The following is a 25,346-nucleotide window of genomic DNA, read 5'->3' on the forward strand; positions in this document are numbered from 1 at the left end:
AGGCCAAATATTCATCCTGCCAAATCTTGGCTTCTGACAAGAGGATTCGAGGGACAATTACACTTGCATCCAGGTTTGCCCTTTTTTGTCCTTTCTTTCTCCCATGATGGGCTCAGCCCTGACTAGCAAAGGCATCAGGGCATCTCTCTGTATAGAAAGAGAAGAGCTAACATATTTTCTTCAGGTCCTGCAAGAGCCAGGCATGCCTTTCATGTCTGAGGGTCGGCTCTGTCTTCTCAGCTTGGATGTGAAGATTAACTCTGTTCAGAGAGGGAATCTCAAATCCCATGTCCAATTAAATTAAATTCACCAATGGTTTTCTAAACAACATATCTGCCTCCCACTAGAAGGCACACATGTTCTGGCCTTGAGTAACTGACAGCAACATAGGTATAGAAGAAGTAGGAACATGGACATAGTCTTGAAAAGCTTTATCTAGTTTCTTCCAAGTATTTGCCTCCTCACTCCCTGTTCCCTTCCTTGGGTCTTGATCCCTGGAGAAAGGCTTATGTCTGGCAAATATATATACAATGAAAAATTAAAATTTGGGAGAGTCAGGGGTGGTGTTAGAAAGCAGTAAATTCAGCACAAACACTTCTACTGCCAAGTCGTGTGTTGTATGGAAAGTAGTGAGGACAGCCAGTCTGAGGACTCTGGAGACACTAAAGGCCTACAACGATCCAAGACTTAACAGATGGACTTCTAATGGTAGTAATCCTCTGAGGCTCTCCGAAACACTGAAATAGGAACTGGAGGGACTTCAGAGACTACAATTCCCAGAATGCTCAGTGGGGGGGGAAGGACGTGAGCGGAATCGGATAGGCTGGGATGTGCCTTTCGGCTAAGGCTGGATAAGGCCACTCCTAGCCCTCCCCCAAGGAACACCTACTCTCCCGTTCGAAGGTTCTCGAAGTCAGTCGGTAGTTGTAGTTTTGCTAAATCTAGAGAGCTTAAAATTGTAAGCGAGAAAGCCCAACGACCTGATGGGATTTGTAGTCCGTGCGGGAGCCCGACGCGCAGGCGCAGGCGCAGGCGAGGCCGGGGCGGGGCCGCGGCACTGCAGTGAAAGCAGAGGCAGCGGGCAGGCGAGCAGGGGGCGGGCGGACATCTTGGGATCCGGAGAGTGGCCGGGCGGGCGGAGCAGCGGGCCGCGGACACCAGGTGAGCTCGGGATCAGGCCTCACGGGAGGAAGGAGGACGCCTGCCCAACTGCAGCTTTGCCCTTCCCTGCACAAGGGAAGGCGGGAAGCTGCCCACGCCCGGGAGTGGCCTCAGCCTTTTAGATCCCAGAGGAGCTGACGGCGGCGGGTGGAGACGCCCGGGGCGCGGTTGCAGGACGGGCGGGGAGCGCGCCCTCCACCTGACCCGCCCGGCGCCTTCCTTGAGAGGGAGACCTCCTAGAATCCTCCCAGGGCAGGGACCCCGCGCGGCGCCCCCTCCCTGGGATGGTGACAGCACCCCTACCCCTCGACGCCTCCCCTCGGCCCCTGGGCTGTTCCCCCATCTCCTAGGACAGTGACACCCCCTGGGCCGCCTCCTTGGACCGTGACAAGCCTCCCACCCCCCTCCTCCCCGCTGAGTGACAGCCTGAGGCTCTTATTCCTCAGACCTGTGACAGCGCCGCACCCCGTGGAACCATCTTTTCCCGCGATGTCTTCCTTCCCAGGGCAAAAGCCCACCATCCCCTCATGCCTTTACACCTGAACCCCAGAGCAGGCTCCGTCTCCCCAGCATCCTCTGTTCGCCACTGCCAGGCTCCCCCTGCCGTTTTTCCTCTTCAAAGCCCTGACCTTTGCCACCCTGAAACTTGCCCTGGGCGCCCCCACCGGCCCCGCTGCTGCTGTGGGCTCACCTGAGTGTTCTGCCTGCCGCCGCCGCCGCCGCCAGGCTTCCCGCTTAAGTCAACATTCCGTCCCTGTCTGGGGCCCCAGATCCCTCCCGAAGCCTTGGTACCTGTGAACTTGGTTCTTTGCCCAGGCTCTACCTCCATCTTGCCTTTCCTCTCCTGGACCCTTAGGGACTGAGGCATGGGTTGTGCCCAACACCTTCAGAGACCTCTCACTGAGTCTGGGAGACCTTGGTGGCCATAGTAATAGGCTTTGTTTTACAGTTTAGAAAAGTCTGCTAAATTACCCCCTGTGAAATTAATACCAGGGCTAATCCAGGAAATCTAGAACTAAACGAACCCTTTTTTGCCCTTGCAAACGGTCTACGTTAGTTTGACCCACATAATTTGGATAGTTGGGGCATCCTGCCCCTCACATGTAGGCACCCAGGCCAGAGGTGGGTCTGGAATCACAGAATTTCCACTGGAAGGATCTCTTAACTTTATGTACCTGCATCCCGCCTCCCCCCCCCCCCCCCCCTTATTTTTATTGTACTTGGGAGCTGAGAGGGAGCCTCCCTTTTTGAAAGGAGGGGTGGTTGCCAAAAATAACTACTAAGCAGCTTGGGTCGTGTAAGTGTAGTCTGTCAGGGCTGGGACCTTTCTACTCTGCTCTTTTGCCTGCTTATCTGACTGCCTGGGGGAGGTTGGAGCCACACTTGGGGATCTAAGTCAGGGCCTAAGGCCTCCTTTCCTCCCCCCCCCCCCCCACCCCCCTCCCCCCCTGCACACCCTTCCCTGGAATGTTTAGATTTCGGTCAATTAGCCAGAGATTCAGGCCCTGCCCCTTCTCAGAAGGGCAGTGGAGACTGAGACTTGGTGCTCCTACAGCCGTCCCTGAGCCCCAGGCCTGAACCCACAGGAGTAATTCCTGCCACCATTCCTGCAGCCACAGGCAGGCCTTCCCGTGGACTCCCTGGTGAGAGCCTGTGTGAGAGGCTGCACAGGAAGGGGCGGAAAAGGATCCTCGCTGAGCTCAGTTCTGTGAAGAGGGGGAGGGGCTACTCTCTGGGCTCAGCCCCAGAAAAGGGAGGATCAAAATGGCCTTAGTATCCTGGGCCCAAGTCCCTCACCATTTCTTTCTCCCATCCAGTGTGGGATAAACAGGAACTGGAGCCTGGCTAAGGGGAGGAGCATGCCTGCAAGGGCTGCAGGGTCACTTGCTGGAGGGTTGAGTCAGGAAAAAAAAAAAAAAAACCATTGTGACCTGCACAGCCCCACAGTGGATGTGGGCAGGGGTTCTGAAGCCTTCCCTTACCCTGCCTCTGCCTGTCCTAGGTCTCTTCTCAGAGCGATGGGCTGTGGAGACTGAGCTGCCGCCATGATTGGAGGCTTATTCATCTATAATCACAAGGGGGAGGTGCTCATCTCCCGGGTCTACCGAGATGACATCGGGTGAGTCCCCTGGCTGAACCAGCTGCGCCCCACCTTCCATCCCTCCTCCCCAGCATGCAGGATTAGGTCTGTTCCTATCAGTCACTTGACTTGGACCCTTCCCTCCCCCTCCCCCTGCTGCATCATGGAAGCTAAGCATGTACAGCCTGGCTCCCATGAGGTCTGATAGTATTGGGAGCCAGTTGCTGGCCCCCAGGTGGGACATGTGGAATTCTGCCTGCTGAATTCTGACGTGGCCCTCGCCGTCTTAGGAACTGCTGCCTTTACTGCCTCCTGTTTCCCTTAGTGACAGACCTGGTTGCTGGGATGAGTGCTTTTGCCTGGGCTGGTTGATTCCTCCCTTGAGGAGGAGGGAGACGTGTCTCCTGGGTGGAGTTAGTGGCCAGGCTGGAGGTACTAATCCATTTAAGTCTTGCCTTCAAAAGCCCTTCTCATGATGCGAGTCTTCACCGGATTCTTTTGAAAGCCTCTCCAGGCTGCCAAATCCTCTTCCACTCCCTTTCTCAGAAAGAGGCAGGCTGCTGACTTAGCTGTTTTCAGTTCCTCTGGGCCATTCTTGGAGGAGAGATTGTGAGCACTGAGGCCCTCCCTGGGTCACTGAAGGAAAGGCAGAAGGTCAGGGAGGCCATGCTGCCCTTTCTGGCCTATCAGAGTAGACCCAGAATAGCTTCTTGTTCTGGGTCCCACAGACCTTAACAAGTGGGCACAGCCTTCCTTCTCATTCTGCCCCATCCTGCACGCTACTGTTCTTTCCTGAGTGAGCAGCTCTAATGAGGTTAGGCTCCTCTGTTCATTGTTCTTAGGCCCTGTTTTTCTTCCTCAAAGATCTTGGCATAGACAGTCAAAGAATGGGCTTGCTGCAGTGCCCCAGCTCGTTGGCTTTTGGCTCCCAGGCTGATGGACTGGTGTGGCCTTTGTGACTATTTGTCCATTGGCTGGTGGTGGGGCATGAGCTAAAGATGTGGCAACACCTGGATTGCCTGAGCCTGCTGACTACACCATCCGCACCCTGCTCCGGCCCTGCATGGACCTGGTTAAGCTAAGGCCAGGGCATACACCATCTTGCATGCTTTGCTGTGCTCTCCACCCCTTGCCTGTTACTTGTCTGTTTTTATCTCATGGTGTGTGCTGCCTACCCCAGTGTGTTGTGTGTCTAACCCTCTCTCTCGTTGCTGTCACTCTCCTCTTCTTGCTGGCGTCATTTCTCTCATCCCATCTCATTGGCTGCTGTAGCAATAGGTAAGCAGCCTGTTAAGCTGCCGCCCAGGTACCGGAGGGTGGGGTGTCCTGCCCCCCATCCTTGTTTTCTTCATCCTTTTTCATTCCCTGAGCTTGCCCTGGAATTGGATCCCAGACAGAAATGGGTGGCCCAGCTCCACAGGTCCTTGGTGCTTCTCCCTCAGTAGATTGGAGCCTTCTCTGACGTCATGCTGGCTTTGTCTAACTTGTGGGGGAGCCAGCCTTCCCCACTGGTGGGGTTACCAGTGGGAAGACTGGGTCTCTTTCTCATGTGGGCCTGGAGCTCACTGAGAAGCTAGAGAAGGGCAGCTGGGAAATTGGGGGCATCCCTAAACTTGATGGACCTCACTTTATTCAGGTTACATCTGTCTTCCTATCATGGCACTTTAGAGTATGTGTCAGAATTCAGCAGTGAAGTGGGGATGCTGTTAGTAGCTGTGATTGATCCCTGTAGAGTGAGGTTTGCCTGAGTGCTGAGTAGCCCGTCTACCCTTTTTCCTCAGGAGGAATGCGGTGGACGCTTTTCGGGTCAATGTTATCCATGCCCGGCAACAGGTGCGCAGCCCCGTCACCAACATCGCTCGCACCAGTTTCTTCCATGTTAAACGGTCTAACATCTGGCTGGCAGCTGTCACCAAGCAGAATGTCAATGCTGCCATGGTCTTCGAATTCCTCTATAAGATGTGTGACGTAATGGCTGCCTACTTTGGCAAGATCAGCGAGGAGAACATCAAGAACAATTTTGTGCTCATATATGAGCTGCTGGATGGTGAGACTGGCGGAGTGGTGGGCCTAGGGTGGGGATGAACCTGATGGGGCCTGGCCTCGAGGTGGGAGCAGGTCTGAAGCTCCAGTGCCTTCTGAACTTCCTTTTCTGACTATGTGGTCTTTTGAGCCCTGACTATGTGGTCTTTGGAGTCCAAATCCAGACCTAAAGTCTGCTCTGAAGTAGAACACAGAAATAGGCGCTAGTGCGTAGAGGAGGTCTTTCAGGGGGCTGAGAACCTGACTGGGATTTGGTGGCTGGGACTCCTGCAGTAAGCACTTTGCACCCTCTTACCTTTGTGGTTTGGGCCTTAGTTCATGACTGTCCTCCCAGCTTTCCATCTCAACACGTGCCTCAGAGCCTGGAGGAGGGTGAGGTATTATAAGCCCCTCAAGTGCATTGCATTGTTATCTTGGCTCCTCTGTAGGGTATGATTTAAGTGAACAGAGTCATTCCACCTTCCCAACATCTCTCTGTTTTCTAAGGCTCAGTGCTTCTTGACCTCTCACCCACTGACCACATGACGCTTCTACTGATTTTCTCCATTTGATAAAATCTGACATTTTAGAGAGAGGAAGGGAGGAGAGAGAGAGAAAAAAATAAATGTGAGAAAAAAACATTGATTGGTAGCCTCCCATATGCATCCTAACCCCAGGGACTGAACCTAGAACCTGGGCATGTGCCCTGACCAGGAATTGAACCAGGGACCTTTTGGTGCACAGGATGATGCTCTACCAACTGAGCCACACCAGCCAGGGCAAAATCTGACATTTTCTTATAAAGCATACATCCCAGAGTAAATACTACAAAGCTAGAAGACTTTACTGCAGGTGATCCCACACTCTTCTGGGGCTGTGCTGGCTAGACATGTCTAGGCCAAGAAGGGACAGGAATGAAAGAGCCTTCAGCTTTCTCCAGGATCTGATGGTTCCCTTCCTTTTGCAGAGATCCTGGACTTTGGCTATCCACAGAACTCGGAGACAGGCGCACTGAAAACCTTCATTACCCAGCAGGGCATCAAGAGCCAGGTATTGGAATTATACAGCTACAGTCCGGGTGGAGCCCAACCCCTTCATCCCAGCTGGCCCCTGAGCCTTGTCAATGCTGACTCATGAAGCTGCCTCTAACAGGAAGTGCTGGTCTGATCTTTCTGCCATGACTGCAGGCTTATTTTCCCATGTGGCCCTCTCCCAACCGAGGTGCAACTGACTCAGCATCTCTGTTACTGGGAATACAGATCAAGCAGTTTCCTTTTGCACTGGGGGAAGGAAGAATGGGGATTGCTCTGGAGGCCTTGGTTCCTCAGGAGGAGAGAGTTTGGACCCTCCTCTAGGATCCAGGCCTCATAGCCTTCTTTTCTGCCTGTCTCTTCCCATCTGCGCTACCCTACGGCTTCCTGTGGGCTCCACATTGGCCCTGTGGCCTCCAGCATCAGGTAAGGTATTCCCTCAACTTCTACCCTTGCAGCTTTACTCCCTTTCTTCAGGTCCTGCCCCACTGGGCCTCTGGGGGAAGATGGGTTTCAGGGCGGGGCCTAGAAGGAAAGAGATGAGGATGGAGTGGGGATAGAGACAGGATGATTAAAAGTGGAGAGGAGTGAGGCCGTTGCTGTTTGTCTCTATTTCCATGTAGACAAAAGAGGAACAATCCCAGATCACCAGCCAGGTGACTGGGCAGATTGGTTGGCGGCGGGAGGGCATCAAGTATCGCCGGAACGAGCTCTTCCTGGATGTGCTGGAGAGTGTGAACCTCCTCATGTCCCCGCAGGGTGAGAGCCCTCTCATGATAAAGCTGGCGGGGGACTGGGGTAAGGTCCTGGTCCTGACTCAGCTTTTCCATTTGTCTGTCCATCACCAGGGCAGGTGCTGAGCGCCCATGTGTCAGGGCGGGTGGTGATGAAGAGCTACCTGAGTGGCATGCCTGAGTGCAAGTTTGGGATGAATGACAAGATTGTAATTGAGAAGCAGGGCAAAGGCACAGCTGATGAAACAAGCAAGAGGTGCCTGAGGCAGGGGAGCTGGTGGGAGAGGGTGGAAATTGGAGGGTTGAGGGGGACCTGGTAAATCACAAATTCTTTCTGGACATCATTTCTGCAGTAATACAAACTCCCTCTTCCCAAGGATGTACTTGGCTAGTTGCTCTTGACATCTGTGCTTAAGAGAGAAGAGGGAATTGCCCTCGTCCTACTCAGAGAGTAAGCCCCTTTATTTGGTCCCCAGAACCAAGGCTTTTCTGTATATACTGCTGGCTTCTGCCCAGTGTACCTGAAACCTCTAGGTCCTAAGCAGCAGAGCTCTCAAGAGATGATGAGCTTGCAAAGCTCCCACTGATCCCTAATTCTGGGGCAGGGACCCTTAAGTCAGAAAACTGTATTGGGACAGCTTTTTTTTTTTTTTTCTAATCTTTATTGTTGAAGGTATTACATAGGTCTTCCTTTCCTGATAGCTTTTGATAGTGTATAGTGGGAACCTCACCCAGGCTCTGACAGCCTTTGTGGGTGGGGTAGCCTCCCAGCCTAAATCTCTCCTGCCACTCTCCTGTACCGATGACACTTTGAGCCCCTTCTTGCAGCGGGAAGCAATCAATTGCCATCGATGACTGCACCTTCCACCAGTGTGTGCGACTCAGCAAGTTTGACTCTGAACGCAGCATCAGCTTCATCCCACCAGATGGAGAGTTTGAGCTCATGAGGTGCCACTGGGATGTGAGGAGGCAAGGGCAAAAAGTGGGGAGAGGGAAGAGGACAGACTCTGCTATGCCAACCTTGCTCTCTACTCCTAAAGGTATCGCACCACCAAGGACATCATCCTTCCTTTCCGGGTGATCCCACTGGTGCGGGAAGTGGGGCGCACCAAGCTTGAGGTCAAGGTGGTCATCAAGTCCAACTTCAAGCCCTCACTACTGGCTCAGAAGATTGAGGTGAGGACAGGGACTTGGGGAGGAAGAAGCACTTGTCTTCAGGAATAAAGGCAGCTGATGTCAGGGCTTGACAGAGCTCCCTGACAGGTGTGTTACTTCTAGGTGAGGATCCCAACCCCATTGAACACAAGTGGGGTGCAGGTGATCTGCATGAAGGGGAAGGCCAAGTACAAGGCCAGTGAGAACGCCATCGTGTGGAAGTGAGTCTTTTCTTCATGAGGCCACAACAGGGCTTAAGAAGCCTCGATGTACCCTCTCATTCAGTTTTACTGTTCGTCCTCTGAGTGTGTATGTGTTTTTTTCGGGGAGGGAGTGGACTGCCTTTTTGCTTCTCCAGGAGCTTCTGTTTGCTCTCACCCTATACCTATGTGAGGGTACCACCTGTTTGCACTTGGGTGCATGCCTACATTTATTATTAGGATGCTTTAACATTTTCCCATGTCTGTAAAGTAAACAGTAAGAGATGGCACAACCATCTATCTCAGCAGAAACTGCAGCCCACAGTGCTAAAGGAATAGCAGACCCAAGGTTCCATAGCAAGTGGTAATCCAGGTCCTCACTGCATTTTCTTGTCCTAGCACCTCCCACAAGCTCCTGGGTTCTTTCCTCCCGCCCCTTTCGAAATTCCTCCAAGCTTCCAGCGGCACTTGCTGCCCATTGCTCCTGTGTTCCTAGGATCAAGCGCATGGCAGGCATGAAGGAATCGCAGATCAGCGCAGAGATTGAGCTGCTGCCCACCAATGACAAGAAGAAGTGGGCTCGACCCCCCATTTCCATGAACTTTGAGGTATGGTGGAAGAGGGGCCTAGAGCCATAGCAGGGTATGCTGGGAAAGACCTTGGAAATCATTCAGATCAACCTCTGTACCTACTACCTGCAGATTAGCAAACTGAGGCCTTGAGAAGGGAAGTGACTTTAATTCATAGATCCATTTATTCCCCTTTCAGGCTTCCAACTAGAAATTGCTATTCACACTAACCAAAATCTTTACCTTCTTTTGGCTTGTTGTAAGATAATTCTTTGGAAAGCTTTAGATTGCTGGAATGCCAAATAAGACACAAAGTTTACTTACAGACAGGAAAATGGGCTGACTTTGCTTTGTGCAAATTATGTTAGACATACAATTTTCTCCACCTTATTTTTTAAGTCCATAATATTGAGATGTTCTAAGTCAGGTCTTTGGTTGCTGCTTTCTGCAGATTAAAAGAATTGATTCAAGTTATCACAGGCAGGGCCTGACTTCAAACCCAAATGATTACTGGTTACTCTTGGATATGCTTTATTTAGTAACCTTTTGGAGGACCCCCTCACTACCCCAACTTCTTTCAGGACACTAATCATTCAGTCACCTGTAGTAAAGAGATAAAGGTAGGACGGGGCTACAGAACTTCCCAGAAGAGAGAGATTGACTGGAAGGCCACATTCCTAACTGGAGCTGTCCCTTGCCCAGGTGCCATTCGCACCCTCTGGCCTCAAGGTGCGCTACTTGAAGGTGTTTGAACCGAAGCTGAACTACAGCGACCATGATGTCATCAAATGGGTGCGCTACATTGGCCGAAGTGGCATTTATGAGACACGCTGCTAGCTGCCTAGTGGCAGCTAGCCCCGCCTCCCCACCCACCCACCCTCTTCCACAAGTCCAAGTGCCCCAGCCACCACACATCAGTGTCTCCTCCCTCCTGCTTTGCTGCCTTTCCTTTGCACCAGCCCCTGAGTCTAGGTCTGGACCAACCACATCGGAAGTAGGACTGGTGGAGCTGTCCCTGGGCTCCCTGGGCTTCCTGGGCTTCCTGGGCTTCCTGGGCTTCCTGGGCAAGGTGGTTTCTGGGGCTCCTGCTTCTCCATCCATCTGTCTGTCCTGGCCCACTGCCAGGCTCGATGAGTTCTGTGACCAAAGTCAGGTGGGCTTCTCCCCTCCCCTGTGGCCACATCTCTCAAGTGGGAGGGTTGGTTGCCCTTCACCTCAGAGCTCCCCCAACAGCTAGTAATGGATCCCTAGCCCTCAATCCCTATTCTGCTTTGGGATAGTGTGAGCTTCATTTTGTACACCTGTGACTTTGTCCAGTTATAGACCCAATAAACTGTAGAGTGAAGTAGCTGGCTGTGTTGATGCAGGGGGGATGGGAGCTGGTGGGACTGCTCTTCCCATGTCTTACACTGCCTACTTTGAGTACAGTTTTCTGTTTTGACCTCTCAAGACTTCTTCCCTTGTCTTGGTCTCAATTGTTAGGCCCCTCCAAGGCCATCCAGTCCCTAATCCTAATTTGTGTTCACCCCAGGTCTCCTATCTCCTCTGAAAAGAAAACAGCTTCAAGGGCCAGCAGCCCCACCTGGCCCCAGTTCCCTGAGGGTAGAGATTCTTTCTCTAATTCACTCCTAGCTTTAGGCAGATAAAGGAGATTTACCCTCACGAGTTTTTCCTTGCTTGGTTTCAGCCTTTTTGAACCTAAAAAAATCTACTAGAAAGTTTCAAAAAAACAAGTAGCAAAATATAATGAACGCTCATGTCCCATCATCCAGTTTCAACAATTATCAACTCATGGCCCATTCATTGATCAATCTGTGTTCATACTTAATTCAAGTGTCCTACAAAATTTTTAGTTTGCATCTGGATCCAAACAAGGTCCATTGTAGTAGGTGAATGCTTCTTGAATTTTATAAACCACAAGTTCTCCTCAGCTCTTGCAATGTTGAAGAAACCAGCTATTTCTGTACAATACATAGTTTCCCCCTCAGAATTTCTCTTTCCCAGTGTTTCCTATAAAGTGGTTATTAGATCTAGAAGCTTAATAGCTTCTATAGCTTTATTTTAAATATCAGGATTGACTGATTCCTCACAAGGATGAATTAATAATGTAATTTTAGATGGCAATTTTAGAGCAGGGTTGGAAGAGTTCACATTTAATGTAAAGCAGTAGCATCATTAACTTCTGAGAGAATCCGGGAAAGGAAGTAATCTTTAGAGTTATTTACTGAGATTCAGGCTGCAGAGAAGTCTGCTTTGGGTTTAGGTAGACTTAGAGAACAAATACCAATGAATTTACACAGGCCGTGTTGTCTGTCCATCTGGTTTTCTCCACCTGGCTTTCTTGCCCTTTGGCAGAGTGAGGCTGTGCCCTGGGGTGGTGGAATAGGCATAACTTGTATTGAGCTGCAAGCCTCGAGCAGAGCAGGCGAGCTTCCAGGCTGAGACCAGCCCATAAGGGTTGGGAAACATAATAACCGCGGCTGCACAGAACTGCGCAGGGGGCTTCTGAAAGCTCAGGAACCAGCGTGAGTCAGCAAACCTCTCAGCTGGCTCCAAAAATGGACCCGCTCAGGCGTGCAGCCTAGCAAGACCAGTGTGCTTTACCCACCCGCCGGCCTTTCGGGCGGTTCCCACCCGCTGAACCTTTGGCATTCGAGTTCTCCGCCTTCCGGAACGCCACCTCCCAGGAGGCAGCGAGGGCCGCACGTGTGGCTTTTTTTCAGCGGAAAAGGCGTTGCGCAAGCGCAGAGAGCAGCTCTGGCGTAGGCACAGTAATGCTGGCGCACGGTTCTTTCGACCCCGCCCACCGGGTTCCGCGCAATCCACGCTTTACTTATGTCACCACTACGCATGCGCCATGAAAGGAGGGACGCGCTTTCGGGGGAAGGGCAGGGGTGGGCCTTGGCCGTGGTCTCACCGCGACTGCGCGGAAGGGAGCCGGACTGTAACATGGCGACTTGCGCTGAAATCCTGCGGAGCGAGTTTCCCGAAATTGACGGACAGGTCTTCGACTACGTAACCGGTGAGCCCAACCGAATCAGCGTGCTGGGGAGGCCAAAGTGGAAGTCGGGTGGGAAAGACTAAGGGAGGGCAGGGCCGGGGCCGCTGCTGGGCCTGGCCTCTGTGTGACCTCTTGTCCCGAGGGCGGGATAGGTCCGGAGGCCAGACTCGGGTCGCGGTTCCGGGGTTAAACTCCTTGCGTGTCCACCCTACCCCGTGTCTTCCTCGACCTGCCCCGCCCCGCCCAGGCGTCTTGCACAGCGGCAGCGCGGACTTCGAGTCTGTGGACGACCTGGTGGAAGCTGTGGGGGAACTGTTGCAAGAGGTGTCCGGGGACAGCAAGGATGACGCGGGCATCAGAGCCGTGTGTCAGCGCATGTACAACACCCTACGCCTGTACGTGGCAGGGGGGCTTGTGGGGAGAGGCAGGAGGGAATAAGGTCTGATGGCCCAAGAGCTTTTTCCTCAACCCCTAACTCTGCGCTTGCCGTCCCTACCGTGTAGGGCTGAGCCACAGAGCCAGGGAAACAGCCAGGTGCTGCTGGACGCCCCCATCCAGTTGTCAAAGATGACGGAGAGCTACGGTGAGAAGGAGGGAAGATTGAACTAGCTACCCTCTCCTTTTCCTCAGCCTCAAGGCCCCAGCCACCTGCCTCCTGGAGCTCAGAACTCCTGGCACCTCTTTTCCATAGGACAAGATTGTAGAAGCTAGTTGATGTCTTTACTGAAGGCAAAAGAGCCCATTGATGAAGGGAGTAGGGTTGGAGGGTTCTCCAAGCTCTTGGCAATGGTATGAAGCATATGGGCTTTGGAGCTGGACAAACTTGGGTTCACCCACTCCCCACCCCCTGTTGTGTGACTTACTAACCAACTGCATGCTCTTGTTAGAGTTGCTTATCAGCTTTGTGTCTGGTTTATATTAGTTACTCAAAATATTAGTTTCCCTTCCCTCAGGGAGAAGGTGACTGCTTTTCTTCTCGTCTACAGACTGTGGCACCAACCTTCCAGGACTGCTGAAGAGGGAACAGTCCTCGGTGAGGAGGAGGATGAAAGGGAGGGGCTGTGTATGGTTTGGGTAGGAGTTGACTGTTTCTAAATACTGGACTATCTTTCTGGGGGATTTCTGAATCTTTAATTCTGTTCGTTATGGATAAATTGAGAGGGTTAACTTAAGGTGCTCTCTCTCAGCCTACACCCTAGGGTGAAATGGTTTTGTTTGGACCCTTAGACAGTGAATGCAAAGAAGCTGGAGAAGGCTGAGGCTCGACTAAAGGCAAAGCAGGAGAAACGTTCAGAGAAGGACACACTCAAGACCAGCAATCCTCTGTGAGTTTAGCAAAAAGGGTTAAGAGAGCAGAGCAGTCTCTACTGGGATGAAAGGGTGGTTGGGAGTGCCAAAAGCCATCCATTTCTTCTTTTAAAAGAGTCTTGGAAGAGGCATCAGCCAGCCAGGCAGGCAGCAGAAAGGAGAGTCGGTTGGAATCATCTGGCAAGAACAAATCCTACGATGTTCGAATCGAGAACTTTGACGTGTCTTTTGGCGATAGGTGAGGGAGTGGCAGTGGGGGATGTGATACTTTTCTTTTTCCAATTAAAGAGAATTTGGAGAGGTTAAATGGGGCTAAAAGTAATGTTAGGTTTCTGTTGTTAAACTTGCAGTACACCGATGTCTAGAGCACCCTTTGTCTTCTTCCTGCTGCCCCTGCAGGGTACTGCTGGCTGGTGCAGATGTGAACCTGGCATGGGGCCGCCGCTATGGGCTAGTGGGCCGAAATGGGCTGGGGAAGACAACACTGTTGAAGATGCTGGCCACCCGGAGCCTGCGAGTTCCCGCCCATATTTCCCTGCTGCACGTAGAGCAGGAGGTTGCTGGAGATGACACCCCTGCCCTGCAGAGTGTGCTGGAGAGTGACACTGTACGAGAAGACCTTCTGCAGCGAGAGCGGGAGCTCAGTGCCCAGGTTGCTGCTGGCAGGTGAAGGCTCCGTGCTAGGGAAGGACAGCAACAGTTGTCCTTCACAGAGTGCCTGCCGTTCTGTCATAATCCAAAATTCGCATGCCCATCCCAGTGAGCAGGAGAGCTTAGAACTAGCACTCTCAAGCCCTTGTCCCTTCCACAGTGTCCAAGGCCCTCAATGCTGTGAGCAAGTCCTTCCTGTACTCTGTTCTTGTCCCAGCAAAAAGGCAGCCAGTGGTCTGCTTTCCAACAGCATGGGGTGCAGGACATCCTCTTGAACTGCTCCTACTCAGGCTGATTGCTCTGCCCCCCATTTCCATCCCAGGGCCGAGGGCTCAGAAGCTGCACAGCTGGCAGAAATCTATGCCAAATTGGAGGAGATTGAGGCTGACAAGGCACCTGCCAGGTATTTGAAATTCCCCCTTTCTTCACATTTCACCTTTCGCTTATGTTACCTGTTCCAACTGGGTTCTTCACTTCTAGGGCATCAGTCATTCTTGCTGGACTTGGCTTTACCCCTAAAATGCAGCAGCAGCCCACCCGGTGAGTGGCCCTTGCCATTCTTGACTGTGGTTACTGTTGGCTCCGCCCCTGTGCTGGTGAGCACCCACCTCTCATGCGGCTCTGTCTTTCTTTAGGGAGTTCTCAGGTGGCTGGAGGATGAGACTGGCCCTGGCCCGGGCCCTGTTTGCTAGGTGAGTCTTCTGGGCCTGTGTATGGATATTATGGAGGATGGGCCTTGGCACTTAGGGGTTTGCAATGATCTCTGACCTAAAACCTCAAGCCTTGCATTCTTCTTATCCATAGGCCAGATCTTCTGCTGTTAGATGGTAAGTTTGAAATGTGACACCTTAACTTCAGGGTGGGGAAAGGTGGCAACACCCAAGTTCCTACACCTCCAGCCCTTCAATCCCAAATGTGTCCACTTTTCCAGAACCCACAAACATGCTGGATGTAAGGGCCATACTGTGGCTGGAGAATTACCTGCAGGTGAGTGCCTATAGGTGCCGGAGTAGGTTTGGGGGAAGTCTGCCTCCAAAACACCTAGAGGCTGGGAGCTGAGTGCCCTCCCAAACTGGGCCTGCTGTCCTGTGACCCCTCAGACGTGGCCCTCCACAATTCTGGTCGTCTCCCACGACCGAAACTTCCTGAATGCCATAGCCACAGACATCATCCACCTGCACAGCCAGCGGCTAGATGGTTACCGGGGCGACTTTGAGACCTTTATCAAAAGCAAGCAGGAGCGACTACTCAACCAGCAGCGTGAATATGAGGCACAGCAGCAGTATCGCCAGCATATCCAGGTGTGGGAGCCGGCAGGGCTGAGGGCCCCATCCCATGGGTATTAGAGTTGCAGGGAGTAAGGGAGCCTGACCAATGCCTGCACTCATCCACCCACAGGTTTTCATTGACCGGTTTCGCTACAATGCCAACAGAGCCTCTCAAGTACAGAGTAAACTCAAGATGCTGGAGAAGCTGTGAGTACAATGTCCCATAGCTCTGACTCCTGTTCTCTTAATATTTGCCTCATTTTGCAGGCCATCCTTGCCCTCTCATTATAGGCCTCCCCTTTTCTAGAAACCAACTTGAACTTCCTCCCCTACAAGAAAGTAAAAAGTTTTATACTGTTCTCAAAGAGTTAATCTTGTCCCCAGCCTCTAGTAACCACTAATCTGCTTTCTGTTTGTGTATATTTGTTTATGCTTAACATTTAATATAAATGGAATCATACAATGCGACCCTTGTGTCTGGCTTCTTTTGCTTAGCATAAGCAAAAGAAGAATGTACAGTCATGTGCTGCTTAATGTCAGGGATACATTCTGAGATTGTTGTTGGGCAATTTTGTCATGGTACGAACATTATAGAGTGCACAAACCTAGGTGGTATAGCCTACTACACACCTAGGCAGTATGTTATAGCCCATTGCTCCCAGGCTACAGGTCTGTATGGCATGTTATTATGCTGAATACTGTAGGCATTTGTAACAATGGTAACTATTTGTGTAACTAAACATAAAAAAAGTTACAGAAAAGCCCAGCTGGTGTTGCTCAGTGGTTGAGCATCAGCCCATGAACCAGGAGGTCACAGTTCAATTCCCGGTAAGGGCATATGCCTGGATTGGGGGCTTGATCCCCAGTAGGGGGCATGCAAGAGGCAGCTGATCAATGATTTTCTCTGATCATTGATGTTTCTATCTCTCTCTCTCTCGCTCTCTGAAATCAATAAAAATATGTATTAAAAAAAGAGAGATGCAGTAGCCACAGGATATTTACAGCAAAAAGTACATAAGTAGCATAGTCATTTATTATCATTATCAAGTATTATGTGCTGTACGTAATTACATGTGCTGTATTTTATACAACTGGCAGTGCAGTAGGCTTATTTTTACTAGCATCACTACAGACATTGTGCTATGACATTATGACTTGGCTCTGATGCCACTAGGTGATAGGAATTTTCTGCTCCATTATAACCTTATGGAACCACCCTCATGTATGCGGTCTGTTGTTAACCTTGTTATGTAGTACAAAACTGTACTCGAAAATAAGAATGTTATCTGGGTGGTGCGACTACAAGCTTTTCTAAGTTTTCTCTGAGCATGTATTTCTTGTGTGATTGGACAAATAAAAGTCATAAATCTAGACTGCCCCCTCTTTCCTCAGGCCAGAGCTGAAACCTGTGGACAAGGAGTTGGAAGTAGTGATGAAGTGAGTGCTGGGCCAGAGGGGCTGGTTGGAAGCTCTTGTTTCTGGACAACGCAGTGCTGTTCATCCCCACCTTCCCTCCCACAGGTTCCCTGATGGGTTTGAGAAGTTCTCACCACCAATTCTGCAACTAGATGAGGTGGATTTCTACTATGATCCTAAACACGTCATCTTCAGCCGTCTCTCCGTCTCTGCTGATCTTGAATCCCGCATCTGTGTGGTATGGTTGTTGTTTCTCTGTTCCAGGAGCTGGGACTCCCCCACCCCAGCACATGCTGGGATTGGCCCAGATCCTCAGGCTGCAGGGGGAAGAGGTCCACTGGGCAGGAGTCGGCCCGAGCCAAGGACTTGGCTATACTTACACTGTCCCCATACTCCAGCCTCACAGGGCTGCCCTGAGAGGTGAAAAGAAAGCCTGGCCTGGGGTACTTGATGAATACTTGAAGCAGTATTCTGTCTTGCTCATCTCTGCTCTCAGTTTTCTCAAACCATGGAACATAGAGGAGAGAGTATAGGCTTCAGGGTCAGACTTCAGATCCTCACTCTGCCATTTCCCAGCTTTGTTACTAAACAGTTTTCTCATCTATAAAATGGAGATCGCGTCTACCTCACTTGATTATTGGGAGAGTTAAATCCCCAGCACTTACTAGGTACTCAGGTATTAGGTTCTCTACATATTTATTACCCCCTTCATTTTTCTTTTGAGTTTCTGAAAAACATTTTAGTTGAAAGAGTCATTGGGACTACCCAACTCCAATTCTCCTTTCCTTTCCTTCTGTGTCCTATACATGTACACTCTAAAGTTCTCATGTTTCTTCTTATAGGTTGGGGAGAATGGGGCTGGGAAGTCTACCATGCTGAAGCTGCTTATGGGGGATCTAACACCTGTTCGAGGCATCAGACATGCTCACCGGTAGGGCCCACACCTTCACTCTCCAACTACCCCTACACTTGTAGCTACACTCTTTATGGTCCTTGCCTTTCATCCCCTCTTGCACCTTCATTTCTGACTGCAGGAATCTGAAGATTGGCTATTTCAGCCAGCACCACGTGGAACAGCTGGACCTGAACGTCAGTGCTGTGGAGCTGCTGTCACACAAGTTTCCTGGTGTGTTAGGGCTTGGGGTTCAGGAGAAAGGCCCAGGGCTGCTGCCTACAGTTAGGCCTCCTTTGGGGAGGTGCTGAGCAGCCCACCCAAGTATAGGTGTAAGGACAGAGGTATTTGAAGGTGGGGCTGGGGAGAGGATGAAGGGAGGGAGTTGGGCCATGATGGAATGGGGCCTATTCCAGGACGGCCTGAGGAGGAGTATCGTCACCAGCTGGGCCGGTATGGCATCTCTGGAGAACTGGCTGTGCGCCCTGTTGCCAGCTTGTCTGGGGGCCAGAAGAGCCGGGTAGCCTTTGCTCAGATGACTATGCCCTGGTAAGGCCTTACTTTCTAGAATTCTTGCCCTCCCTGTTCCCCTCTGGCCTAGTAGAAAATGATTCTCTTGTCTTTATGTCAGAGGAGTTCATGATTTCTCCAATTCCCCATAACTATCCACCTTCCTGGGTTCTGCCTTGCAGCCCCAACTTCTACATTCTGGATGAACCCACAAACCACCTGGATATGGAGACAATTGAGGCTCTTGGCCGTGCTCTCAACAATTTCAGGGTGAGTGTGTCTTCATAATGCCCACTCCTTCCCAGGCCTCAACACTCCTTAACCCCCCACCCCCCTGAGTGCCTCTGGTCTCCTGTCTTTCAGGGTGGCGTGATTCTGGTATCCCACGATGAGCGCTTCATCAGGCTGGTGTGCCAGGAGTTGTGGGTGTGCGAAGGAGGCGGCGTCACCCGGGTCGAGGGGGGATTTGACCAGTACCGTGCCCTTCTCCAGGAACAGTTCCGCCGTGAGGGCTTCCTCTAGGCCCAACAAGCTGAGGGCTATGCCCAGGACATGGACTGGTCTCTCAGACCCCTGGGCCACCATGTAGGCAACCATCTCCAGGCCACGGACCTCCCCTGACTTTGGGGACAGCCTTATTCCCAAATCTCTCCTTTTGATTGGAGCATGCTCTGCACAATCCAGGGAACCCCATCTAAGGGTCTGTGAGGACTGGTCTTGTAAGTGGAAGGGGTAGGGGGGGTACCCTCTGGGGTTATACTTCCCCCACTGCCCCAGCTCTGACTGGGCCCCAAGTGGCTGCTGTGTAAATTAAATCTTCCTTGCCTCATCTCTGCTGTTCCCTGGCGGGGCTGCAATGTGTTAAGGAGTGTAGGCTCTCTGATTTATTATTCTCCTGTGACATTTGTATCAATCACAAGGAGGGCGTTATAGCATCACCAGCCTTGACCCTGGAAGGAGACATCGCTAAAGCCACTGGGGCTCAGAGGTCACTTGCCTGACCTTGCGGTGGGCTGGGCTGTTTGAATGAAGGGCAGTGTGTTACATCACTGTGGTGCTGGTCCCTGTAGTGTGGGCTCAGCCTCACTGCTTAAGAGAGTGAACTAATTCTGTAATCCTGCAGCTTTAGACATGGTTTGTCATCTGCTTTCTCCCGTGGTCTCTGGCCCAGGCTCACCCTGCTTCTTTGATCAGGACCTTCAGGAGGATCTGAAGAGAAACTGTCTTTGTCCCCGTTTTGCTTGGGTGGTTTCTTTATTTTTCCTCTAACCATGTACTAGTAAGAGTGGCCTGGGAAGAAATTGAAAATGGTATCTAATGGGAAGAAATAGAGTACTTTGTTTTCAAATTAAGCAGTCTTAAGTGTGGGGTGGGATTTTTAACAGAGGTAATATGATTTATAAATATTGTTTCTCGAGGGCTCCGCTGCTCTATGTAATTGCTATACAGAAGACACTAACATAGAGACATTTTGTTGCTCTCCGTGGTGATGAAGGAAACCAGTCAACAGAAGGAACTTGCTGGCTTCGTGGAGAATTATAGTCACAAAGTTCAACCAAGGAATGTTAACTCAGCTGGTGAGGTTGTTATGGTGCAGGTAGCTGGGAGGGAGATACCTGTTTTTGGAGTAAAGGAGAAGAGAGACAGGAAGTCTCTGCTGATTTACCACAGAACAGGCAGTGATGGACGAATGAAAACAGCAGAAGAGCCACTAATAGGCCTGCCTCCTCAGCCTCTCTCACTCCCTTTCAGAAGTCCACAGGAGAGGTTCTTCTAACTGTGTCTGTGGCTTTGTGAACCCTCATGCTCCTAAGAGCCTTCTCACAGCCCCCATCGCTTCTGCCAACCTCGGACCTGCAGATGGGCCAGTCAGGGGCCATCTTGTGTGTGATTTGTGCCTACCTGTTTACCAGGCTCAGCCCCTTCACCTCACACAAGTTTGTGAATCCTGATATGAGTTCTCCCAAGTCCTTAGAGTTGGTGGGAGTGCAGCTAAAGGGTTCTGTGACAGAATCTGCTTCTTTTGGAGGTAGGTGACTTTGTACAAAGAACATTGGAGTTGGGTCTAAGATCAAGTCCCAGTGCCATTACTGGTAATAGAAGGAGTCACCAGACTAAGAGATACTAGCTGTGTAAGGAATCACTTAACCTTTTTGAATACCTCTGCCTGGTTTCTTGATAGGATTGTGTTGAGGATTAGCTGACAAGCACATTATGCATATGATTCACAAAGTGTGGCCAGTCTGATTTGAAGGACTATTGTGGGAAAAGCAAATTTTCTGAGTGATTCCAGAGGTAGACAAGTTTGGGTTCAAAGGAAGGAAAAATTTTAATAGCTCAGGCTGCCTCCTGAGAGTTAAGTTTCCAGTCTCTGGGACTGTTCAGACCTGTCAGGCTCTCAAGAAGGGCTCTTTCAGGTTGGTTTCCAATGTCATGACTCCAGGAACAAAACAGGAAGGGCCTGTATATGACAATACAGGCCTATATATCAGGCCTTCAGAAAATTGAGATGAATGAATTGTAGCAGCTGAGAAAGACTACATTAAGGGTAGGGTGAACTTTTGGAGATTAGAAGAGGGGAGCTGGCAGAAGATAGTTGTCTTGAGGGAAAATATAGACAATGTCAACTCCATTCCAGAAAGCACAGGGCAGAGAAATTTGACATGTATGAGTGGGAAGCCCCCTGATCACCACAGACTGCCCATCACAGTAGCCACTCCTTTCACACTGTGGAGAGCCCATTTAACCCAACCATTGGGAAGCTGGTCCTTCCAACTGCTGAGGTTGGAGCTGCCCTGCTGACGTCAGGCTAAGTTCTCACTGTATTCCAGGCAAATTTTAGAATGAAATAGGGGAAAAGGTGCCATTTACCCTTGCTGGCTATGCCCCAGGTTAATTTGTCATTTTAGAATGTAAAATTCTAGTAAAAGCCACTCAGGAAGCCTGGGTCTGGCCCACCCACAGGTGCAAGCCAAACAACACCTCTAGCATCATCAGTTTATGGTTCTGCACCAGCCTGAACATGCCGACTGGATGTTGGAACCTCGGGAGATCCCAGCAGGCTAGCGGGCTGGTTTCACAACCTGGCTGAAGGGCCTCTCGGGGTCCCTGAACCTGGAGCGACGGACTCCCTTCAACCTTGCCTCCCTCCAAGTGGGCTTCATTGCACTTTGTGCTTCCCCCGTTATAAGCTGCTTGCCATTATTAAAGTTGTAAATCCCACTTTGCCTTGTTAGCCTAGAAGGCCAGACCATGGCTTGCTCGTCTTTGTGTCTTATGTGCCTGCCACAGGTTGGGTTTCCTGGGAAGCAGTGTGAAGAAATCATGCAGGATGTTTGTTGGGGTATGCTGCTGGGACCAACACCAGGACTGAGCAGAGGGAGACGTTGAGCAGCATTGGAGGCCTCGGTTGGCCCCACATTCTAGAGCTGGATGGCCCTGCAGAGTTGTCCTGAGTTGAGACAATGGCTCAGGCAGGCCTTTATCTGCTGAGTTGACCAGTCGTTGAATGCTGGCTGCTACAAGATGTGAAGTTGAGAAAAGAAGTTTTCTTCAGCTGAGACAATTCTCCCAAAGGGACTGACAGCTAAGGACTTTGCCATCAGCACTCTTAGCAGCTAGGGCAGCAAGTCCTTCATTCCTGAAAGGAGGTCCGGGCAGCTCCTCACAGCACCTACTACAGTGCCTAGCCTATAGACATGTGCTCAATAAAAGTGCTTGAGAAATGAGTATTGGGGGGAAATTATTTGAGGAAAAGTAGAGAATGATATTGGAAGAGAGAAAAGGGGGAAAACCCAAGAAACCAGCCAGAAGGTCATAACCAAAATCCAGTCCTAAGGGCATGGGGTTAGCACGGTGCAGGTGGAGACAAGGCTAGGGAGGATGGTGTGCAAATAAAGCTGTCTGCTCTGCTCAAACAAGGAAGGACTCCTTTTTCTGGGCCAAAGTCTTGAAAGCTTAGGGGCCTAAGGAACAGATTTAAAGGGAACCTTTTTGTTTTTAAACCTCACCTTGTTTCCTTTTAAGACAATGCTAAGGAAATAATTACAGAATATTTATTGAGTTCTTATTGTGTAATAGGTACTTTTGTAAGTCCTTTACCCCCACTAAGTCAATCTTCACAGACCTATTATTCCCATTTTACAGATGAGGAAACAGGAAGTTGACATAGTGGGTGGCAGGACTGGGATTCGAGCCAGTCTGGTTCTAGAGTGCAGCTCTTAACTGTCATACTGTACTACCGCTCAGCTCCTCGTGTGACCTGCTCAATGGTTTTGTTCATTCCATCACTTAAAACTCATCAATTGCATGAGACAGGGGAGGGAGCTTTGAATAAGCTCTCAGAAGAGCAAGCTGATGAGGAGTACCTGGCATTGGCTGACACGCTGGGTGTTCAGTGAAGTTGTTTGTTAAATTAATAACAAAAAACACGTGGAAATAGTGGCAAAGTCATGCACTGGAATTAGCACAGCTCTACCACTAATGGCATCTTGGGCAAGTCGACCTCTCCTGAGGAAATTATCCTTATCCATAAAATGGGTATAACTCAGTTTGTCTTGCCTGCTTCTTTGGGTAGTTGGAAGGATTAAATGAGACAAAGCCCCGTGTAAGCTGAACAAAAATTTTTGTGAACTGTAAAGAGCTGTGGATCCAAAGAGTGTCATTTTCATGGATGGAGTGAGGGAGCGGCAGCCTGGGGCCTCCTCTGGAGACACACAGACTGGCACGTGTGCAAACACTCCAGGCCATCATCAAGATGATTGCCCCAGGAGGGCCACCCACAGCCCTCATCTGCTGAGCCAGGCATCAGAAAGTGTGCTTGCAGGAGCGCAGCATGAGACTGCCTGGCACCTGCTGAGTTGCATGGGGTAAAGCAGAAATCATGCAATTTAAGCCCATTCTAATAATATGTATAGGTCACGTCCTGTTGGTAATTCTAGGTTTCTATTTTCTTATTTATTTATTTTCCTTTTCTAGGTTTCTATTTTCTTTATGTTAAATAAATGGATGGTTTGGAAGTGATTTCTGCTTTACTGTATATAGAGAGGCCTTTGAAACCCTACATTAAATATTTGTCAACCCATGCTACAGCATTTTTAACACCAAGGAATGCTTTCACAAATGTTCTCTTTTGGTCTTCTCCATAATCCATTAAGTGGATCCTGATGAGTTATTCCCATTTTACAGAACTGGAGCTTGAGGCAGAAAGATGATAAGTGTCTTACTTAGATTCAGATACCTCTGTGCATGCAGAGATGGGGGCAAGAACAGAGGTATCTGGGTCCCCAGACTTCTCACATCTCTCCAGATCGCTGTTCTCAACTTTGTTCCATATTTATTCATGCAATGGATGGCATTCTCATGTCACACTTGCCCATGGACATACTCAAGGTCATGTTACCTTCAATCCTTTCAGGCAAGTGTTTTGAACCTAATTGTTGGAGATGGGCGATGTTCAAGCAGAATGTCAGAACCTTAACAAGGCAAGGGGGGGCATCTGTATAGGAAGGTGGTCCAGTATGAGGTGTCAGAACCTGAGTGAGGTGAGGACATTCATGCATGGGAATGGCCTGCGCTCTGGGGTGGGAATGCAGCCTGGCCTGGGAAATCAAAGTTCAAGCAGGGCGAGAAGGACATTCTTTTTTTTTTTTTTTAACTTATCTTTATTGTTGATAGTATTACAGATGTCCCCTTTGTTTTGTTCCCCGTTGACCCCCTCCACCCCACACTAGCTGCTCCCAGGCCTTCACCAGACTATTGTCTGTGTCCATCAGCTATGCACATATGCGTATAAGTTCCCGGTTATTGTCTCCCCAACAAACCCCACCTTCCCTCTAAAATTATCAGTCTGTTTCATGTCTTTTTTTTTAAGTTTTTATTGACTTAGAGAGAGGAAGGGAGAGGGAGAGAAACATTGGTGGCTGCTTCCTGCACATCCCCTACTGGGGATCAAGCCTGCAACCCAGGCATGGGCCCTAACCGGGAATCGAACTAGCGGCCTCTCAAGCACAGGATGACACCCAACCAACTGAGCCACTTTAGCCAGGGCAAGGAGGATGTTTTGAGGAGGAGAAGACCCCGGAACAGGGTGTTAGGCAAGTTTAGGGTGAGGAGGATATTTACTGAGGAGGCAGGTGGAAGCAACCCAGTGTACAGTATTGGAGACAAGAGTGAGAAGGACATGTGAATGCAGAAGAAGGCAGTGGTGACAGGGATTAATCATGTGGATAAATGTATTCGGGAAAATGGCAGCCCGGTTTCTCACAGTTGGAGAAGGAAATTATAAATATAGAAAGGAAGAAAGACCAAGCTGGTTTGTCTCAGTGGGTAGAGTGTCGGCCTGCAGACTGAAGGGTCCTGGGTTTAATTCTGGCCAAAGGCACATACTCAATCCCCAGTGCAGGGGCGGGTGGGGGAAGGGGTGTGCAGGAGGCAACTGATCAATGATTCTCTCTCATTATTGATGTTTATCTCCCTCTCCCTTCATCTCTGAAATCAATAAAAAATATATTAAAAAGAAAGGGAAGGAGAAACAATTGTAATCTGAACAATAAAGATTCATTAAAATAAAAAAATAAAAAAATTGAAAAAAAAAAAAAAAAAAGAAAGGGAGAAAACTAGAATGATGAACCTTGTGATGTTGGATAAAATTGGAGATATTGGTGTAAACTCATGTTTTCCAATAAATAGAGGTAGATTTAAAAATCAATATAGATTTAGGTGTGTATGTAGCTCTGTCCCAGCTCTGGCTACTGAGAAGTGACACCCCCATCCCAATGGCAAGGAGCAGTGCCCAAATCCTAGCTTCTACATAACATTCTACACGGTAAGGTGCCAGTGCTCCCTAGTGAATGAGCTGATTCTAGGGCTGAGAAAGAGAGACAAGATGAGCCTAGAAATCTTATACTACAAAGCAAAAAAAAAAGAGTAATTGGGACATATAAAAAGGACACAAAAGTTAGCTTGAAATGCTCCCACTGGACAAATTAGACAGTTTGAACAATATATATTGATTATAACCTCTGAATAAAACAGTTGATATTAATATACATAAGTATATGAATAAATTAAAATTTTAATGAGGAACAAGACACATTTTCAAAGTAATTCCACCCAAACATTTATTCATTATAAAGGGAAAAGGAGTTACTGTACAGTAGAGAAGCTTAACTGACACCACCATATCAAGTAATCAAAGTCAACATCATCAGAACAAAAATAGACCCAGAGACATAGAAGCATGAACAGACTGTTGAACCTCAGGGGGAAGGCAAGGGAGGGTGGGTGGGAAGAGATCAGCCATTGAACTTGTATACATCCTTTTTCACCCCGTCCCCAAAGGCCCCCC

At 49.9% G+C, this 25,346-nt stretch overlaps 2 protein-coding genes across 3 annotated transcripts; both read left to right on the plus strand.

Moving 5' to 3' along the window:
• Window positions 1-1,079: 1,079 nt before the first annotated feature.
• AP2M1 (adaptor related protein complex 2 subunit mu 1) lies at window positions 1,080-9,992 on the plus strand. The gene is made up of 11 exons (XM_008157515.2): window positions 1,080-1,161; window positions 3,164-3,280; window positions 5,023-5,288; window positions 6,231-6,313; window positions 6,918-7,053; window positions 7,143-7,284; window positions 7,857-7,976; window positions 8,069-8,204; window positions 8,307-8,404; window positions 8,880-8,991; window positions 9,655-9,992. The coding sequence occupies exons 2-11, from the start codon at window positions 3,207-3,209 to the stop codon at window positions 9,787-9,789; spliced, it is 1,302 nt and encodes a 433-aa protein (XP_008155737.1). The 5' UTR covers window positions 1,080-1,161; window positions 3,164-3,206; the 3' UTR covers window positions 9,790-9,992.
• A 1,839-nt stretch (window positions 9,993-11,831) lies between these two features.
• ABCF3 (ATP binding cassette subfamily F member 3) lies at window positions 11,832-23,036 on the plus strand. 2 transcript variants are annotated; one of them, XM_008157517.3, is made up of 21 exons: window positions 11,832-11,974; window positions 12,201-12,348; window positions 12,457-12,536; window positions 12,940-12,986; window positions 13,181-13,278; window positions 13,377-13,499; window positions 13,661-13,927; window positions 14,235-14,315; window positions 14,393-14,452; window positions 14,548-14,604; window positions 14,717-14,739; window positions 14,844-14,899; window positions 15,013-15,213; window positions 15,311-15,387; window positions 16,573-16,617; window positions 16,702-16,834; window positions 17,439-17,527; window positions 17,631-17,722; window positions 17,905-18,037; window positions 18,181-18,268; window positions 18,362-23,036. In XM_008157517.3, exons 1-21 carry the CDS (start codon window positions 11,902-11,904, stop codon window positions 18,518-18,520), a joined length of 2,130 nt encoding a protein of 709 aa, XP_008155739.2. In that variant the 5' UTR covers window positions 11,832-11,901; the 3' UTR covers window positions 18,521-23,036. The 2 variants fall into 2 exon arrangements, with proteins under 2 accessions (XP_008155739.2, XP_027989823.2); XM_028134022.2 differs by lacking the exons at window positions 11,832-11,974; window positions 12,201-12,348; window positions 12,457-12,536; ... (1 more) ...; window positions 13,181-13,278; window positions 13,377-13,499 and adding an exon at window positions 14,130-14,136 and having other exon boundaries at window positions 13,828-13,927.
• Window positions 23,037-25,346: the final 2,310 nt, after the last annotated feature.

The sequence above is a fragment of the Eptesicus fuscus genome, chromosome 3, assembly GCF_027574615.1.
Source record: "Eptesicus fuscus isolate TK198812 chromosome 3, DD_ASM_mEF_20220401, whole genome shotgun sequence".
In the NCBI taxonomy this organism is placed as follows: Eukaryota; Metazoa; Chordata; class Mammalia; order Chiroptera; family Vespertilionidae; genus Eptesicus; species Eptesicus fuscus.

What these genes read in the sequence shown, in the direction of transcription:
- AP2M1 (XM_008157515.2), top strand. Translation starts at nt 3,207, where the DNA reads ATGATTGGAGGCTTATTCATCTATAATCACAAGGGGGAGGTGCTCATC. An exon ending in CCTCCTCATGTCCCCGCAGG is followed by an intron (nt 7,054 to 7,142) that starts GTGAGAGCCCTC and finishes GTCCATCACCAG; the next exon opens with GGCAGGTGCTGAGCGCCCAT. An exon ending in GAGAACGCCATCGTGTGGAA is followed by an intron (nt 8,405 to 8,879) that starts GTGAGTCTTTTC and finishes CTGTGTTCCTAG; the next exon opens with GATCAAGCGCATGGCAGGCA.
- ABCF3 (XM_008157517.3), top strand. Translation starts at nt 11,902, where the DNA reads ATGGCGACTTGCGCTGAAATCCTGCGGAGCGAGTTTCCCGAAATTGAC. An exon ending in GGTCTTCGACTACGTAACCG is followed by an intron (nt 11,975 to 12,200) that starts GTGAGCCCAACC and finishes CGCCCCGCCCAG; the next exon opens with GCGTCTTGCACAGCGGCAGC. An exon ending in AGTATCGCCAGCATATCCAG is followed by an intron (nt 15,214 to 15,310) that starts GTGTGGGAGCCG and finishes ATCCACCCACAG; the next exon opens with GTTTTCATTGACCGGTTTCG.